Genomic DNA, 21,068 nt, shown 5'->3' with positions numbered 1-21,068 from the left:
AAAGGACGAGTTCTAGGAATATCAGTAGACATAGTTAAAAGTTAGAAGTATATTTGTCTAAAGTTGTCTTAAAATTTTATTTATATATTTTGTTAAAAAAAAAAAAAAGGCCAACTTTAGAGTTATCTCTAGTTTTGGTTTTTCTAACTGTAGTTAAACTTTAAGGGTTAGAGTTGGTTATGAACCATCTTCAAGTAGTCCAAACTCTTAACTTTTTGGTTAGTTATGAACCCGAAAGGTTGGTTATTCTAGATTGGCTATAAATTCCTGAAAATCAATGTAATAAGGGGCTTTTTGGACTTGGATACAGAGAACACTTATGCTCTGATAACAAAGCAATTTTTGGAAAGTGTGTACAATTGTTGTTTTTCTAATCAGTTATTTTTTACTTTCTTGGTGCAAGGAAATAAAGGAAGTACATTTGGCATTCTCTTTCTAAGGAATCTAAATGGTTGGAGTGTTTATTCATTTATGAGTATTTTCATGGTATGGTGTGACTATTATGAATGGTTGAATTAGTATTGTGTTAGTGATAGTTCTCAAGCGTAGTCCTTGATTGCTCTCATTAATAGTTACATCATTTTTTTTGTGAAAACGTTGAAGGCGTGTGGTACATTCGCTATCAATGGTTTTCCTTCCTATTTTCTAAATTCTTCATCTTTATTGAAAAATCACATATTTTATCTTACGAGGGAGCTGCCCCTCTAAACGCAGAGGAAGGCCAGATATCAAAGGCCTATCCAACTGTTATGAACGGTTTGCCACATACTCCATTGGACAAATTCTACTGTGACAAATCTGTTTATCAACAAGAATATACACCCTTCTCGCTACTATTGCAGCAGTGACAAACGGTGGTACATATCCCACAGGTCTCGACTCTCACCGTCGACACAAACACTACCATCACCAAATGGTCGATGCGCGTCCATGCGGTCTTAAAAACTTTCATTCCGCCTTCATCCCAGTTTTTAGTAATGTCCCTGTTTGTTTCCGTCGTTCTCTTCTCCAGATTTCCTTAGAGAATGAGATGCGTAATATTCCCCACACCATCAACTTACAAACATTATTCGGCACTAAGAAATTTGACATATACATAGAAGTTTCTGCTTACTGTAATCTTAATAGAAATTAATAATGGCTTGCCCAGCTGTTGATAATGATTCCAGTAATCTTTCCAAGTTCCGTTTAAATCATTTCAACTTAAATTAATTCCTCTATAAATCACGCCGCACTACAGACTCATAAAATTGTAGACGTTTCATGGCCTTAACAGAGAACAAAAAAATGTTTTTACAAAAAACACCAAAAGCCTACGATTTCAATGAGTAGCCGATGAATTTCACCTCTGGCTAAAAATAAATTAAACTCCATTTCGAAGAAAAGTCAAACAAGACAATTTCAATGAGTAAGAGAAGAGTTGGTGCACAATTTGTAAACTAGCTAAAAGATCTTAAATTGACAAATTATGATATAAGTAAACATTTTATTTTTAATCTATAAACATAATTGGCGGGAAGACACTTGAACAAACGTCTCCCTTTTAGCTTGGATTTTTCATTTTTTGGGGTTCATAATCTTATATAATCGTGGACAACTTAAAAAATTTGAAAGTGTCATATTACAATATAATTAAATTAATTTTTAGTAATAAATGTCATTTATTGCTTTTTCTAACAGATAGTTATTGGCAAGTTTTTTTTGGTACTCGCTAATTTTCCATAAAAAAGTACCAAAGACAAAACAAAGTCAACTTATGCAGATTATGAAGAGATCAAACACTGAAATTTTCAAAAAAATCTATGATGTTTTTGATCTTTTGAATATTGGTCAACTATACATTTTTGTGGGAGAATAGCAGCATCCAAATTTTTTTAAGTGGAAATACCGTGAAAATAAGAACCATCTTTATCAATCACTAATTTCCATGAATTTGAGAGATTGAGTTTTCCTAAGGTTTAATATAGCCATGTCAATGAATTTTTGTTTGTTGTAAAATGGACTCTCTATTATGAAAAGGCATTGTTACCAAGTATACTTGTACAAGCAGATTTTATATATATTCTTTTGTCATTAACAGATTTTATAAGTTTCTTTTGTCATTATTATTTAGTAAATACTTTGCGAGTACATTTGGATTCAGTTTTTCTTCATTTATTAATTATTATATTTTGTTAATTAAATTATTGTTTTATATTTATAAACCATTTTATAATATTTTAATTAAAACCTTTATTTTAATGAAAGGATTTAAACAACTATAGTGGTAATTCTAAAATATTTTTTTCCATCTAAATGTGTTTAAAATATAATATAAATTTTAGTGTAAAATCATTCCAATAAGAATCTAAGATAATAATTGTTCTAGACATATGAAAGGTTATGATCATAGTTTACATTCTCATTAACAAACATAATTTGTTAAAGTTTAAAATTTTGCTTGTACATTATATTATATTGAACAAATGACTCAATGTTTTTAATAATGTTTTTATTAAATAGTTACACAAAGAATGGTACCATAATATGATAGTTATATAACATTTTACATATAATATGTAAGCTATTCTATATTAGTTTTAATCAATAAAACCACAATTAAACCTATACTTTTAATTTTGTAGCAACCCAATTTATCTATGTTTTTTTGCTACATCCCAATTAATACATATTACTAACAAATTTTCAACTTTTTTAGGTCTTTCAATAAAAAAAAAAAAATGATAGATGTTGGACCGACAGGACAACCACCAACCACAAAGAATTACTGTTTAGATAAAAAATCAACAACCAAATAAATGTTATATGTCTTTGTGTATACGTATATGTCCTATGGTAACAATTAGTCGATACTTTACTCTAAAACTCATGCACAACAAGGAGACTTGCAACACAATGCTCATGTTTTGTTCTATTGATCTTCAATCTTATGATAGATACCCTCTTTCAACAACTAGCTCTGTAAGTATACTTTATAAGTAAATACAAGTAAAGTCGATACAAAATTACCTACAATTGTTAGTTTCAACAATTTGAAGATACATGATGTGACTAATTCCTGCTCTCTAAATGCTATAACAACATTAAAAGAAAAACCCATAGTTCTTTACAAATCTCTATCTATATATAAGCAATTTATATACTACTTTTGTGCTTTAACTTTTTCTCCATGTCATTCGTTTCTCCATGTCATTCGATCCACTGCTTGGTGATGTGCCCCTACATATGCTTTCATTAAATTCCCTTTGAAATCCGCTTCGTTGTTGAATAATGAAAAACTTTGTGATAGCACACATTCTATGCTTCTTGTAACTATGATTTAAACATTCACCATATTTATTTATCATCTTAGGCAAAAGGTAGAGACTGTAGCTCCGTCAGAGCTCTTGTTTTCATGGGTTTTCAACTTGGGTATATTAAAGATTTTACAAAAAGGGATAGTCCATGTTAAGTATGTGTCCATCACTTTCTCTTTTTTCTAGTTAATCCAAAGTTTATAAATGTTAATCATTAATTATAACAGATTTCCACAATCCATGCTATTCTTAAAATTTATGCTTTTGGGTGAGATTGTTTGTGAGTTTATCAGCATCAACGTTGATCATTGAATATGATCCGAAATGATGATGCTGATAAACACACACAATCTCACCCAAAAACATAAATTTTAAAAATACTAACCATATTTTTTGAGTGCTCATTCATGTCATTTGTTCTAATTCTCTCAACATTAGGATTTCCATAGGTATTGTTTATGATATAATGGTGGTGAAAGTGGATCAAACTAGGAAGTAGAAGTTATATGCACACGGTTTCATTTATATTTAATTAAAGATTTATTTCATTCAACTTTTATAATGTACATTCATTGTAATACCGTCATTGAAATATCGAAGGAGTGGGTAGGTAAAGCTCCATACATTCCAATTGAAAAAAGAGTTCCCAAGTTAAAATATCCTTCAGGGTTCAACTTGTTCATCTAGGAGAATTTTGAAAGCTCTACTCCAAAATAGCTCAAAATGAGGTAGTCATAATCTGTCTAGCTGTTTTCTGCAAATTATAGTTATTTGATTGACAATGGCTAAATTTTCTATATAATGCCAATGTGCTTTAGATCGCACACTAAAAATCTTGTGCACAGAAAAATTAAGCCAATTGATAAGGCTTTCAAAATCTTGATTGAAATAGAAAATACACATTGAAAATGTCCATAATATGATTGAAGCAGACCTCATAAACATGATAATGGCCATGTTGAAATATATTGAAAAGCCGATATGAACTATTCAATGCCACAATGTCGCAAAAGCTGCGCCCCTATACAATTTGTATGATACAAAGAACCTCAAGGTCTTTCAGTATAAAGGCAGATTTCATCAATATATAGCCCAAATTAAAGTAAGATTAATAAAGTTACCAATACAACACTATTTTCCTGTGCAACTGATGATAAGAAACCGAATGGAGGTGAAATTTCTCACTCAAGCAATGACAGTTCTAGCTGAGTTGAATGAAATGCTTCGCTTTGGATTAAAAACAGGGTATCAAAATCACCGTTTACCCAGCCCAAGTTCCGTGCTAATCAATCGCAACAATACCTGGACAAGCTCACGCACCCTTGATTCCCTGTGAAAGAAAATAATCATATAATTTCTCATGATTAATAAGTGGGAATGAACGATCAAAAAAATGAACAAGGAACAGATAGCAATAACAAAACTCACCTACAAACGACAAGTTCACAAAGAGTTGGAAAAAGTAAAAGCAAATGTGTACGCTCCACTTCACCAGTTTTATTCCGTGCCCCATTCTTTACTACTATTGGTATCTCCAGGACAGAGGCTGTGCTTGGGTGTAGAACAAGTCTTGCTGATTCCTGGAGTACGTAAATCAATTCTTCTACCCTTACTGGTGGTAGTGGAGTTTCACCTTTTTGGACAATAAAATAAAAAATATTCAGAAGGGTTTCAAAAGAAAAAACAAAGCACAATCTGTTTAATATATAGGAGATGATATTCTATCAAATGAACATCATAGTTTCAAAAGGGTTCAACACACCAGAATCATTTTCATCTGTAACAAATTGATGTATTATGAAATCACATCTGCTTGTGAGAACAGGGAGTGCAATTTGACTTATTGTCAATCTTGAAGTATCCCAATGGGTTCCAATTTCATAACTGTGGCACAACAAGAATTGTTAAGAATGAAACACAAAGAATCAATGATACATATTTCTTCATGCCAAGGCATTCATTAGATGATACATGCAAACCAAATTCCTCACGTTACTGATGCAAAAATGCTAAAGACAGAATTTTGCCACTAGAAGCATCGCTAAAAATCAATTGAAAATAATGGATCATATTGAGAACTTTTATGGTACGGAGACATACATATAACACATGAAAAAGGAAGCATTAGTTTAGGTTGAAAAAAGCATAGCAAGATGGAGACATTTATGCCCATAAGCTATCAAGTATACATGGGTAACGGTCAATGGAAAATGACAGGCATTTGTAATCCCTGATTTCTGGATATATAAGGACAGAGACTGTATTTATAAATTGCTGATGTCATAAATTTAAATTAGAATAGAAAAATTACAGTAGTGTTTAATCTATTTGCAGCATATTATTCAAAATTATTTGAATTTAAAAATAAAAAATGCTAATTCGAGGATTTAATAGCTCAATTCTCCTTGTTTAACTATTACGAAATGCAATGATAGATCAACACTGAAGTATACAGTTGAGTGTAAAAACATATAAAATTTAGCAACTATAAAGGTTTAGGTAGCTTATGATCAGTGTTTGGCTTTACGTTCATGTACCTCACGAGTGCTTTGGCATTGTCAACATCATGCCCCTGAGAATCATCATTTGCAAACTTATGCACATAAGTTGTTTCCTCAAGATGAACATCCCATGGTGTCACTCATCTGTGCAAGTACGATTATGAAATGCAATAATACATCAATACTAAAGTCTACAGCTAAGTGTAAAAACATATAAATGGAGCAACTAAAAAGGCTTAGGTGGCTTATGATTAGTGCTTGGCTTTAAAGTTTATATACCGCACGAGTGCTTTGGCATTGTCAAGATCATGCCCCTGAGGATCATCATTTTCAGATTTATGCATCTAATCTGTTTTCTCAAGATCAACATCCCATGGTGTCACTCATCCACACAAGTACTCCGCTGTATCTCAATGCTAAAGATGCAGAGCACCAAGCACCGCAACTAGATCATAATTCATCTATACATACTCGTTCCTCCAATGGAACGGAGGAAGGTATAGCTAGTCCTATTCATTTGAACTGTTCTGAAATTACCCGTTTGAGACAGCATGAAAAGAAAAGGCAATCAGGTTTGAATAACTAAAGTTTAGTTGGCTGACTCAGGCTTGGCAAAAGCTCGGTAGATCCAAAATTTGCAACTTGACAACTTAACATATTTATTTTAAGTTCCTTAGAAAGTAATCCAATGACAATATATATTAAGTCCATAAATAGTACAAAAAAATGTTTTCTATTGGACTAATTCATTTGAATACAAAATTACATCATCATGTAGAATATTGACACAGTAGTTGGCTAGGAACTATTATAAATTTATGATGATTCCCTTTTAAAATCATCATAATAATTCATAAATTGCATATTACAACACATTACATCTTCCTCTTCTGGTGAAAACATGGGGGAAGGTTCTAATCCTTGCACTCTGTTGCAAATCCTATCTCTATATTGAAAGTCGTGTCTGTGTTTCTAACTCGACCAAATCAATGACCTCCTTATAAAAAAATTAATTGGTACAATAATGAACAAATTAATGAAAGATCAAAGTGATCATTTATAGATTACAAAGAGATGATGTTATAATAAGAAGCAATCATAGAATTAGAAAGTTTCTAATCTACACAAGGTCTACAATATTGACCATTAAATAAGGAATAATAAAGATATTATAAGATATTGTTTTAATACCCTCCCTTTATGATCAATCTATCAACTACACCAAATTTCCCCCTAAATTTTATAAGGTCGTCTAGTTTCAAAGACTTGGTGAGAATATCTACTGCCTAATCCGTAGTCCGAACATACAATTGAACTGATCCGTCTTCAACCAGTTGTCAGATGAAATGACAATTAAGGTCAACATGTTTGGTTGTCTTGTGGAAGACCGGACTATTGGTTGGTTTTAGCAACCCTTGATTGTCATAGTAAAGGGAAGTAGGACTTTATTGAGACATCTGCATGTCTGAAAGCATCCTTCAAAGCCTAACTGCCTCACAGGTTTCTTTAACTGTTCCTTGATACACAACTATTATCGAGGAAAGAGCCACTACTTGCTACTTCTTGCTAGTCCATGTGACTGCACTACATCCCAAACCAAAAAAGATACCCAAGTGTTGATACTGCCATCAATGGAACCTCCCCATTTGTTTTCGATCATGACTTCTGCTGTATAAAAGACCAAAATCAGAAGTACCCTTCGTGTCTAATACTTGATTTCTTACAAAATTAGGACCCTTTTTTCTGGGCGAGTTCTATTGTCAAATGCATGCAATTTTCATTGATTTTAACTAATAAAATCATTGTCGGGTTTCTTGGTGAGTGACTCGATGCTAGTATTGTCATGTGAATACAAACCTGTTCTGGCCAGGTTTTTAAACTATGGTTCGAGTCATATGATAGGAGATGAGAGAAAATTCCTCACCTTGAAATGGACTGCATGCAAATTATTTGTTTGAAATTTGAATATCTATGATAAATCTAGAACAAATATCCCCAGAGGATACTATAGCGGTACTAGAGCTGGTTTTCTTGACAGGCTATGAGTTTTTATGAGTAACAAAGAAGTGGAGCTTGGATGTTTGGTCAGATCTTTGAAAGGTTACATTGGAATATAAGGTATTCTGAATAATAATAGCATTGAGTAATGTATGAATCTGAAATATTTTACATCTGACATGTGAGCATTGCAATAGTATTCAAGAAATATAAATCAGCAAAATAGTAGAAGCAAATGTAGAATGGGCGAATATGTGCATACATTATTAGTTCCTGCCAAGGCAGGATACTATAGCATCCAGTAGATGCTTTTGGTTAACTTTTATTAAGCCAATCATATTTCAGAATTTTTATTTGTTCCCATTCAAATATAATGTTTGTTCATATAAGCTTTGTAAATATATAAATTTATACGTGAACAGTCATTGTTCACTTTTTTTCAAAACTTTTGATTGGTCAGAGAATGCAATTTTTATTTTGAACTTTATCATGCCCACGTAAGGCACAGTGCACTATGGGGACATGTACTTTTAAAGGGTCAAAAAAAATCTGTATTGAATATTTATTTCTTCCGTCGATGTGCCAGCTTGACAGGTGATATTTTTAACTTTGTGCGGCGGTCATTGTTAACATTTAATGCAGTGTTCTACAAAAATCTATGGGGCATTGATTGTGTGCAGCAGATTAGATATTGGACTCGTCTAGAACCTTTGAAAGACATTAAAATGCAATTCAACTTCTTTCAAACTCGTTCGATTTCTATTCTGAGCAATTGTTGTGATCCTGATCCTGGAACGCCATGCATGAGCATTGATGCCATGGGACTGAAAGTGTTTCTGGACAAACCGGAGCTCAAGTATGGTGATTTATTGCCAAAGGCTTTAGAAGAAGTCATGGCTAGTGCGAGTCTGTTGGTGAAGTCTACCATGCCATAGCATTCCATGAAAATTGTTGTCTTCTAGAAGACCCACTTCTCTGTACAGCCGACCCACTTGATACAAATCTTCTAGGAGCCAATCCAACAATCGCTGGTTACGGGGGAGGAACTGGTGGAGGAGGAGGGCAAGAACAACTAGTCACAAACTTCTGCGCTGAGCCGACCTGGGCACCAGTGAGCTTCTCACATTGGACCTCTCTATTATCTTCTACTACGGTGGACTTCTCCTCAACATCAACTTCCCCCAATTCCCCCCAATTCCGAACCAGAGACGCCAATACTGCCAGCATTTTCATACAAATCAGCCCCAGCATGACACCCATCATAATTCTCTTCCACAGAGCTGATTTCACAAGCTGCTAGCTCTTTAGCAGCCTCCTCAACTTCCAATTTGTAGGGGATTTCGGTGAAATCTTGATAACTCAAACAATCATCAAGAGCCTCATGATCATGATGGTCATCTGTCAGTCAAGCTTTTAGTCGTGGCCTTGAGATCTCCCTCATTCTTGCAGGAAACAAGCCAAATACATTAGAGTAGTTGGCTTGTCTCTGTAAAAGCTGCATTTTTTGATTTTCTAATTGGTTGTACTTGTATCCCATTTGTTGACTTATGGGTATTCATTCCGCTTTTTTCATAGATTTTACACAATATTTTGAGGTATATATCATTTACAACATTCAAGCATGTGTACAAAAAAAACTTGGCTGTCAATATTTAATGGCTGATAGCCAGTTTCGATCTCTACAGCAGACTTTAATTTTCGTATGAGTTGTTATTTTTAATTTGTTTTAAGGCTCTTATTTAACTAATTCCAAGCAACTTGATTTAATTTTTATTGATAAGGCAATATCACAATTTAATTTTTATTGTCAAAGCTAAGCAATGATTTATAATTTAACAGAATAATACAAGAGTTGAACCAGGTCATCCTATTGGGAACATGCATGGGTTATATTCAAATATTCTCTTCACAAATTTTAAAGCTATTTTTGAAGAATCATTTTTCTTATTTCTTTTTTAATGTTAAGTGGTTCAGTCTAATAGAGGTCCAGATCCAGGCTCTACTATTTCTGGTCTCTGTTTGAATTTCAGTCTGTCATGGGTGTAGATTGTGCAGATTTTGGGTCACAGGGATGTTCATGGAAAATCCAGGTCACATGGTTCACACCCAGGTTGAGCCTGCTTTCAAATCAAAATGTCTGCAAAATCTAAAGGGCTAAGGAGATGGCACTCTAATTGAAATGTATTAGTTGAGAACCAGTTGAGGGTCAAGGATGCAGCAGTAAGTTGCCAGTAGGATTGTCTCTATTAATCTGGGACGAAAAGTTGACACCCAAAGTTAGCCTGCTGTGAAATCAAAGGCTTCTTGAAATGCCAAAGGTCGTTTGAGATGGTATTATAGTTGAAATAAATAAAAGAGTGGAGGACCCAGTTGAGTGGGCTAGTCATTGAGGAAAATACAGTAGAGTGACAGAATGGAAGAGCCTTTGCTCAACTCAGAGGCACCCAAAGCCTGTAAAACAGCAATCTTTTGTCTGTTCTCGGATTCAATCCTAAATGCTATGGTATATATATTAATATAATTTTGGAAACAGGTCTGTAATTTCAGTGTCACCACTGCATGTCATTACAATTTCAGTACAGTTAGGTCATTTAACTGCCTTTCAATTAATATTTAATGGAAAGTGTTGATTGTCTAAAAACCGAAACAAAATGGTGTTCTTGGTCTTCAGACTTTTAGTCTAATAGCCAAGTTTTGGCAGCAAAACATTTTTTGGCGGTGCTGTCAACATCCTGTTCAACGATGGGCTCAGCTTATTTAGCATAAATACTAAGGTGGTCTTGCTGCTGAGGAGGTTCCACATGTGAATTCAATTGGTAGAGGAATTATTATATGAACTATACCATAAAAGAGTGTCTTTTGTTAAGCATTGCTTTCTTGGATTGTTGATTCTAGTAGGCAATGCTCTTATTTTTATCGACTCTTGGTACCTATATCCTCCTATTCTCTGTTCTTTTCCTCAGCACCTTGATCTAAGTCAGCTTTTTGTTAGCAGCTGTTTGGTCTCCAGTCGTTGATTTGAAGTCTTCTTGACAGCTTGGTAACACCTGTATTTGGCACGAAGAACTCCATTCGCTAATCTTTTCGATGGCGAAATCCTTGTTTCCATGTAAAATGGGAAAGTGTCGAAGATTACTAGTAAATTAAGGCATAAGCCTAAAACACGTTAATAGTCTTCATGCCTTCAGAGTTAAGTTTGAAAGTGACGTTTGTTTACACTTGCTCAGAAAATATCATTTTCAAATCTTTCACTTGCTCCGAAATCTTTCACGCACAGAATTAAGCTTATTTATAAGTAGTATTTGCATCAAAAGGAGTAATGATTACCAAAAATAATTGTTATATTATATACTATAAGCATGTTATTGGGTCATTGAGAAAAATTAGACGTGTATAAATGATTTTCTAAATTCTTTTCATTTCATTCTAGATATAGTTGTGAATATCAAGCCCACCACCAATGTGGATTGTTTCTTTGTGTGATACCACCTCATGGGTTTTATGTATCTAGACAATCTTTTCAAGCTGTCTGTTTAGATTGTATGATAATATACATTTGTTCTGTCATCTGAATTTGTGGCATTTATCCTTATATCTGTAATATGATACAATACACTCACACCCTTTTTTTGTGCTGAGTTATTTAATGGTATTTATCATTATTATATTTGTAATATAATGCAATTAACAGTCATACACTTTTCAATGTTGCAAAACATATGTTATCTAATGAAATGCCAATTGACACCGCAGAATTTGCAACTTATTTATAAAATTCATTGACCTAATGATACCCATTTGATTTCTCAACTATCTTTTGGAAGGTATACAATCGAATTTGACCTAAAGTATTATGCACACATACATACAAATTGGTTTTTTTGAAACAATTTGTAGCATTTATAATAAAGTATTTTTTCAAATATATACACAGTGGTATTCGACTGATTTCTCTACTAAATTCGTAGCAGTGTCGTAATTTATGTAGTTAAACACGATATATGTTGATACCTATTTTATTCTTCGTAATTATGCATTTAATCCAATAAAATGTGTATGGATGCCATTTTTAATAATTTATCAATGTTGCTTATAAGGGTTGTAAGTAATTCCTAATGTCAATTCTTGCAAACTTAGTCTACGACACTATTACTTACACTTAAATCGGCATTTCAATGGTCGAAAAGGAATCCTTCTAGACAAATAACTAGTTGTAACAAGTAATTTTATCTTAACACTACAAGTAATTTTATCTTACACTACAACCTTCAATTCAAAATACGCTATGGCAGGAACTAGACGCTTTGCATCCTTGTTTATTTGTAGAAAAAGTATCAAATGTTCTATTTTGCTATTCAGGGACCCTCTCTAAGTCTAATAACATCCTCCCATATTATTGGGGCCTCATCATTTGGGTCCCATTGTAGAATTTTGCAGCTATGGCTGCATAGATTTAGCTAGGAATTGAAAAAAAACACTTGCAAAATAAAATTACAGAAGAAAAAAGAGCTGCCCAAAATAATTTTACTGATCTTACAATATCTCAATATAAGAATTACAAATTACATAAATTATGAATGAATTACATGAAATCTCAAAAGAGAAAGGTGGAGTTTAAAAAATAACTAGGGTGAGATTGCAGTTATCACCACCATGCATAAGTTGTTAACAAGAAATCTATCTGAATTAAGAGCCTTAGTTTGTATGAGAAATGATCCTCAATAAGGCAGTCTTAAATCGCCGCTAGGAGGTTGGAATTAGTGTACAATAACACCCCCTCTTAATTCCAACTAAGGAGAAATGGAAAATCTAACGAAAGACATAAGGAAAGAGGAAAAACCAGTGGGAAATAAAGCCCTCCCTCAAAATCTACAATAGTAGAGATGCAAAAGAGAATCTTTTGTGACAAGAAAATAGTGGGCATCTGTCGAATGATAACTGCACTAATATTGAATGAAGAGACTCCTCTGACATCAAGATCAATCTACACGAGTGTTCCCAATGACCCTACTTGAACAATACAAATAGCAAGCAAAGGCAAAACATCTTCCAATTGAAGATATAGAAGACAATAATCTACATATATGCTCACAAACAATGAAGAGATGGAAAACATAGGCAAAACATCAATCATTCAAGGATTCAGATGACACATGATTCTGTATGAGTGACCCCAACAACAATACTCAACCATGCGAGAACAAATTGCTAGTTGAAAATACAAGTGCCAATTGTCTATAAATCTGATGAAGTGCAGAACCAAAGAAGCATTAGCATAAAGAGGCATGGAAGATCCACAAAAATAGTTCATCACTAGAGAGAAAAAGAAGGCAAGACCCATGCAAAAAGAGCATGACCTTGGCATAGCTTTGATATAAAATTCAATCCCACCTCAGTTGCCATAGCTATTCAATACAAGCTTCTACTTGTGGGCCGAAGTAGAATCTTTGGCTTCAATTAGAAATAGTTGAATGGCATGAGAAATTTCTAACACTGGAAATTCCAATTTTGAAAGCTCTGATCTTCAATTCCTGCAAACAAATACTTATATTTCTTTTCCTAGCTCCGACTCTGATACCATGTAGAATTTTGCAGCTATGGCTGCATAGATCTAGCTAGGAATTGAAAATAAACACTTGCAAAATAAGAAAAACAGAAAAATAAAGAGCTACACAAAATAATTTAATTGATCTCACTATATCTCAATATAAGAATTACAATGAATCTCAAAAAAAGAAAGGTGCAATTAAAAACAAAAACTGTGGTGAAATTGTAGTTATCACCAACATGCATGAGTTGTTAACAGGAATCTATCTGAATTAACAACCTTAATTTTCTTGCGAAACGATCCTCAATAAGGCAATCTTAAATCACTAAACAGGGCTAGTATCTGTTGTTGCTTAATGTGCTTGGGCTCCAAAGCCAGTTGCCTGACCTCTATCTACAAAGCATTCCCGTCCAATACATGGGTCACATCAAGGATATGTCTCCTATGAACTAAAACATGAAACACATCTACGATTACGAGCAAGGCTGGGCGGCAAGGCGAGTTGGTAAGGGACCAGTCTTATCTTCTCTAGGACTTCAAATAGACAAACAAATTGGGGTGCCAACTTAGAGCTCCATAGTTGATTGGACTCTTTCATGGGTGAACTGATAAGAATACCAGACCGCCAACTGAGAGCTGTCTATTTATCCTGTGAGCATCTACATTATTTTTCTAAAATCTCTTGTGCTACCATTAGATGCTCTCTAATCCGCTCAACCTGCGGCTCCATGTCTCACAATATCTCAGAACCTAGGAGTACGTTGTCCTCTAAACGGTCCCAACTTAGAGGTGTACAACATAGACAACCATACAATGCTTGAAAAGGTGACATGCTAATGGAACTATGGTTTCCATTATTATATGGGAACTCCACTAAATATAAATAGTCCTTCCAGTGGGTCTATCTGTCCATCACATGCATCCTTTGCATATCCTCAAGAACATAATTCACCTTCTTTGTCTAGTCATCAATCTCTGGGTGATAAGCCAAACTGATGTTCAGCTGTGCCCTTAAGGCATGTTGCAATGAAGTTTAAAGAGCAGAAGTAAAGACTAGATCATGGTCTGAAATAATCCTATGTGGAATACCATGAAGTTTGACAATTTTCTACATAAATATCCCAGCCACCTAAGTTGCTGTATAAGAAGACCATATAGATGAGAAATGTGCTACCTGATTGTGCCCTAATTTGTGCAAATTAGGACCTCCATTTGAGAAATAATGTTGGAGATTTAGGATGGAAATCTTGTCAATGATGTCCAAAAATAAAGATGAATTTACTTTAGTATGAAGTAGTACAAAACAGAAATATGTTTTTCACGCATTGTCTGAAGCAACAGGCAGTCATTGAACATTCCTTGATTTAATAACAGAAGTAAAGAAATGAGCGACGATGGGCATTATGGAGTACTTTAACCTTCACCAATATCAAATATGTTCCATTTAGAGAAAATTGTACAGTACTGGTGCAAGCATCTATACAGTATAGAGTGGAGCATCGACAATAATCCAAGGCAAAATAGAGAGAGATGACAACAAAATGTATATTGATAGCTATAGATTCCATGCTCATCATGTCTAACACCAACATAAAATATGATACTTTTTCCATTCCAATACCGAGCCACCCAATATGAGCTCTCAGACATTGATGGTTGAGATCACTAGTTCACATTTGTAATATTCTTGTCTTCTGGCTCAGTCAACTTTTAATTTGTTCTACATACGCATCTGTTGGGGAAATTTGTGCACTTGGAAAGTGGAAGTATTTCGGGCTTCACAGCAACCATATTCATTCCCCAATGTTGAAGAAGCAGAGAAGAGTTGGAAACACATAAACACTTGGGAGAAGGGGAAGGTGAGAAAGGTCATCCCATAGTCAACTAGCACGCTTGTGTCTTGAGAAGGGTGATCTTTTTGCCAAAGGCCAATTTTGAATAAATATCATATATGATAAGTGGTAATATATGAATGAAATGAGAAATATAGTGACAATAATAAATAATTCTTTATAATCACTAAGGAGGATGAATAGAGACTAAGGGACTGAAAATCATCAATAAAGTGGTAGACTCAAGTGTACTTGCAAATAGGTATAGTGACATCAATAGCAAGAATGTCACGAAGAAAACACCGATAGTAATTATCAATCTTGGCCGATAAATATATCCTTCACAATAAGTGGTGTTGTTTGATCCCTTAATATACATTGATCTTTAACATCATACATATTGTTACTCATATGGGATAAAAATCGTTATAAGGAAGCGGTTAATGATCCAAAGTAATCACAATACTAGAGGAAGATAAAAAGGACATTTTGTTATTATATAATAAACCATAGATCAATTTAAGGAAGTTGAATATTGTCCATGTATTGAATTCTATAGAAATTAGTTCCGAATCTTAGAGTAACGGATAGGGGACATTACATGCTCTTTGCTCTCTAAGTGTAAGATTCCAGTTTGCTTGTATTTCTTGATCATGTTTGCTTATTTATTGCAATCTTTTGCTCTTTATTATCCATTTGCTTGAATGCAGCCCTAAATTTTTGTTTGATGTTATTAAATAAGTTTAGAACTCTCATTTCTTATAAATGCAAAAGGTTATTCATCTCAAAAATGAAATTGCATGCAAGAGTGAAGTTTTTGAATTTATCAAGTTGAGTCAAAGCAAGAGGTATGATCTTCATTTTGGTTTTTGGTTTTTGTATATACTTTGTTGCTTGTTTTTATTTGTTTGAGAAGGAAAGTTGGAATTTTCACCAATGAATGCAAGTATCTTCCATGCTTTCATCTTCCAATTTAAATCCATCTCCAAAATATATTCAAATTCCATAGTCCCAAATATGTAATAACACTTTCAAAACCTGATTACATATTTACACCAAGTTAAAATGATGAGTTTTCCACCACATATAAATGCATCTCCAAAACCTGATTTTACTAAAAGCTCACATTTTTAAACATAAGAACTCTTATCCTACCTACATCCATATGCTTCCAATTCACATTCTTAGCCATTCAAAACAAAAGCCCTATTTTGCCTACATGCAATCCATCTTGTGAAACCCAATTGTGGCCATTATTGCTGAAAATACCAGCTCTTCCAATCATTTCCAGCCACGTAAAGCATTCAATAAGTATCTAAATCATACTTTGAACACTCATCCTTCATGGATCTGCCATTTTTGTCCAAATCTTGAAATCCTCATGGATTTAATCCCATTGGAAGATGTTTTCTCTCTTTGGAATCTCAATGTTGTAGTGAACACTTCAAGTCAAGATATGTCAAAATTTCTTCAAAGAATAGAGACATCTTGTCAACAAGATATACTTCAAATAAAAGAATCAACATTCATTTGGTCTTCACTTTCTTGATGGCTAACCTAGAACCTGAGTTTGTGAGAGAATCAACTATGCCAAAAAAAAAAAAAATCAATTAAAGATGTTGATGGAAAAGTTGGTTTACATCCGGACATCATTAAGAAGGTTTTTAAAGTGTCAAAAGTTCCAAAATGTGCAAATCTGACAAAGGAGAATTCACACCAGCTATAGAACGAGAGAAGCTTTGATTACATCAAGTTTTCAAATGACAATTGACAATTCATCAAAGAGAATCAGGAGGCTGTCAAAAGATGCAACACTATGGTTATCAAAGTGAATGCAATGGTACGAAATACAATAACTTCCGATCCTGTGATCATTTGCAATTGCATTACCAAGTACAAGGCCTTCGCTAATAATCTACAGGATTGATTCATTTAGAACCAATTGTTTCAACATTTTCTTCAACTATACTTTTCAATTTTGTAGATTCAAAAGATAGGTTTCGTGTAATCCATTTGCATGTAACTTGATTACACAAACCTTCAGTCATGTAATCCAATAGATCTTCTTTCTTGTTTGACTTAGTCAAGGTGGTTGTGATCCTCCCACCTTTTACTCCATTTTTTCCTCACTCCTTCACCTATATGGAGTGCCCCTCATTGTAAAAATCATCTTTTTATATATGCAAAAGAGTTCTGCCAAACTTGTGCAAGAAAAACTATGATTGTGCGGTACAATTTTGAAAAGAAAAGTGACTACAAAGAGAGCATTTTGCTTCAAAGATGTGTCTAGAAACAAATGTGGTAGAATCAAATTGGAAGTTGTAACTACAATTTCAGTTTATTGTCTTTTATTCATGGTAATCTTGTGTGCTTTAGAACATAGTGAGTACAGGAAGCAATTGAATTTGAAACTATGACTGGCAGCAATTGCAGAAATATAGACTAGAAGTTGTGACTATGGTTTATATCATTATCTTGTATTCATGTGATCTATTAGAATTATAGCTTAGAAATCATCTACTTTTGGAAGTCTAAGCACCCCAATGGTAGAGATTTTTCTTATAGATTAGAAAAACTAGACATAGATCTAAGTTGCTACGCTTTCAATCAGCCTTTGAGTTCTTTTTGGTATCGGTATCACCGTTTCCAAATGTTAGATAGAAGTGTAGTTAAAGAGATCAAGCTTTCCCATTACCCGCTTTGCGAATAAGTGAATTCTTTCTTAAAATAAGAGGAGAGAATATCAGTAACACCCCTTTACAATATCTCTTAACTTCTTTCTTACTTTGAGTTGATCTAAGGAATGGTGAGAAGGGGGAGCCTTCCCTTTAAGGTAGGAGTAACTCTATCTCATGTACTATTGCTGGTAACCCTATTTTGCGATTGAATTTGTATAAACTGTTATTTGCAAAATACCCACCCAACACAAGTTAGTTTGCAGGACTGTAGGTGCTTTGGTAGAGGCTAGATATGAGGTATATTTTGGATACCATGCACTATACGCTTGCTCAATTTGGTTATGCAAGCAATTGAGACCCAAATAGAATGGGTGAATGAAATATACTAGGAGGCTGAGGATATTCAAATGTTTGTGTTAAGCCAACATACATCACAAGCAATTTTCAGAACTTTTTCAAAATTGGAATTATTGAAGGTAATTTTTAAAATTTAGTTTAGTTATTTTCATTTATCATTTTATATCATTTTTTGCGTTATCTACATATTTCAAATGTGTTATTAACTTACTATTTCCATGTTATTAGATTTTGAGACTTGGTTTGCATCTCACACAATTGTTCTGAGACAACTTGTGAAGGTGAAAGGGGTGATGGGTTAGATGGTTATTAGCAAACAATGGGGTATTTGGAAGCAAACCAATTCAAAGAGGGCCCAAAAGGTGAAGGCATTAATCTTGGATGATGATTGGTGGGTTCATGTGGCATATTATTGGAATTTCCCAAACCTATCATGTTTAAACTTCAGTTTGCTGATACAAATAGATAATGCTTGGGAGATGTCTATGATAACATGGACATAATGTTGGAGAAAACAAAAATGTAATATAAAGGAGAGAATGATCCTAAAGACACCTTTTACAAAAGGGTAGAAACCATTGTTCTACATTGTTGGAACAAGATGACCACACCATTGCACCTCCTAGCACATGCTATATCTCCTAGGTACTATAACTCACAAGTAATTGTTATCCCATGTAAATTGCCACCATATAAAAATTCTGAAGTTGCAAATGGGTGCAAGAGGGAATTTAATAGGCTTTTTAGTGATCGAAATGAGTCAAGTGTTAGTGGAGAATCTAGATTGCTTGTCTTAGGAGAAAAACTTCCCCCTTTTGCTATCAATGGCTAATAGAAAATAGATGCTACTACATGGTGGTACCTCCAGGTCCAGATTATATTATCTCCAACCTAATGCAATCAAGATCCTCTCACAAGTTATTTTTTCTTTTGCTTTGGGCACTTGTGTCGTAGAATTTAGCACTTCTCATTCTTGAATTTATCTTGTATTTTTTTATATTTTTATATTTTGTTGGCTTTCTCTTAAGGTTGCAAGCTCTTCTCCCGTAGAGAGAAATTGGAGTACATACTCCTCTATCAACTCAATGAAGTGTAACCAGTTGGCTACAAAGAAAAAAGATGAAAACTTGGTATATATTCATACCAATTTGTGTCTCTTGTCACATAATGGTCTCTAATGCAAGAAGGGGGTAGAGAAGTTTGGGGATGTAGCACCCAAGTCTACCAACTTGGATGCAACAATTCAAAATCTTGCTAGAGCCACTATGGTTGATGTGGATGATGATGATGACAAACAACATGGTGCATCTAGTGTGTGACATCCCAACCTTTTAAAATGTAAATAAATAGAGGAGAGACCTACATACCCTGTCTTTGTATTCACATGATCACCAACATGTTGTGCACTAAATTGAGATTTCATATGTAATGCCATCAAGAAACATGCATCGATTCATGACATGTCATCATATACATATGCATAACATATCATGTCATACATACATATATGATGGATGCATGTCCATGTCATACGTAGATACATCCATCTTGATGTAATTGCATAATCATCATTATAACATCATTGCACCGTATCATAATCATATTTCTGCATCTATATGGCATCATATTACATGTTTTTTCAAAAATAGCCAATCTACATATTTTCATAGCATTTTTTAAATTATAGATTGTCTATAGATCTTGTGCTCATTCAAGCAACAACATGAGACTTACAAGCTTATTTGAGCTCCTTAATAGCAACCACTCTATAAACAACAATTCAAAGACCAAGAGTCACAACATATAATCCACCTTTTACAATGAGACAAATACCCTATGGAAGACCAAGAGTCATAACTTAGAATTCCACAAAGATGTCCCTCCTAGGATTTAAACCAAGGCCTCATGAGAACTCATTTGCTTCAACCAAGCTAAACCCCTTGGACAAATTTTAATAACATTCATAGCATAAGACTTGCATTTTCATTATCAGCTAGTCCATCATATATTGGCATTTGCATACTTAGCTGATTTGTATAATCGGGCTGGTAGATTAAGTAATAGCTTAAGCACATACAATTATCAGCAGTTGATGGCAATAATCATGTTGATTAATATGGTTAACGATAATAATTATTCATTTGTTTGTTACAATGGGAGACATCCATTCCATCATGCCTCTTCAATAAGCCAATGATGAATATAAAATGAGTATTGCATCATGGTAAGAAAGCAGATTGAAATGTTGAATTAAATATATTCAATTGACTACACTCAAAAAAGGCAAAGAACTTAGTGTATGTGCATTCAAATGTGAGTTTCTTTGTTGATACAAGGCAATGTTTCATGGACTTTCTGTTGATCCTAATGCTCTAACGAATATAGTATTGATGCTCTTTCTGACAAGTTGAAGGTCAATGCTCAAAATTGATAGCACTACGATTGTCAGCCATTAACACATGATACACATACATCATTTTTTGATCAAAATAAATTGTTGCAAGTTTTACAAAATAAAAACTAGAAGTCTCATTTATTCATAATTTTCCTTTTTGCATTTATAATTGTTTAGCTCTTTAATTTTTTCGTTATAGCTGCTAGTTTATCCACTCAATGAGACACAATTCACTCCACTCAAAAAATGCAAAGGACTTAGCGTATGTGTATTCGAGTCTCCTTTCACCCAAGCAAAGTGGACATATGGAATCAAGATATCGACTCAGAGCATACTGACTGAAGTGCTTTTGATTCCCAACTTATTGCACTCGATGTTGAAGTCACACAAACTAGTGATCATGAAAGTGTAAATCATAGATGTACCATTGATAGAGTACTTTGCGAGTTGCAAAACTGGCTGA

The 21,068-nt window shown here is 33.9% G+C and overlaps 1 protein-coding gene across 2 annotated transcripts in view; it reads right to left on the bottom strand.

Annotated features, from left to right (window-relative positions):
* Window positions 1-4,146: 4,146 nt before the first annotated feature.
* LOC149568091 (ARM repeat superfamily protein) overlaps window positions 4,147-21,068 on the bottom strand; it is a 338,742-nt gene continuing 321,820 nt past the window's right edge. For both annotated transcript variants that reach the window (XM_089821094.1, XM_089821095.1), the window contains exons 40-42: window positions 5,059-5,180; window positions 4,725-4,929; window positions 4,147-4,626 (exon numbers count right to left, since the gene is read on the bottom strand). In XM_089821094.1, the coding sequence (XP_089677220.1) occupies window positions 4,551-4,626; window positions 4,725-4,929; window positions 5,059-5,180 (403 nt within the window). In that variant the 3' untranslated portion in view covers window positions 4,147-4,550. The remainder of the gene's footprint in view (window positions 4,627-4,724; window positions 4,930-5,058; window positions 5,181-21,068) is intronic.

The sequence above is a fragment of the Cupressus sempervirens genome, chromosome 3 (assembly GCF_028749045.1).
Source record: "Cupressus sempervirens isolate cs-2001-9-10 chromosome 3, ASM2874904v1, whole genome shotgun sequence".
Classification (NCBI taxonomy): domain Eukaryota; kingdom Viridiplantae; phylum Streptophyta; class Pinopsida; order Cupressales; family Cupressaceae; genus Cupressus; species Cupressus sempervirens.
Note: the sequence above shows the minus strand (reverse complement) of the source record. Positions and strands in the feature narration are given on the sequence as shown.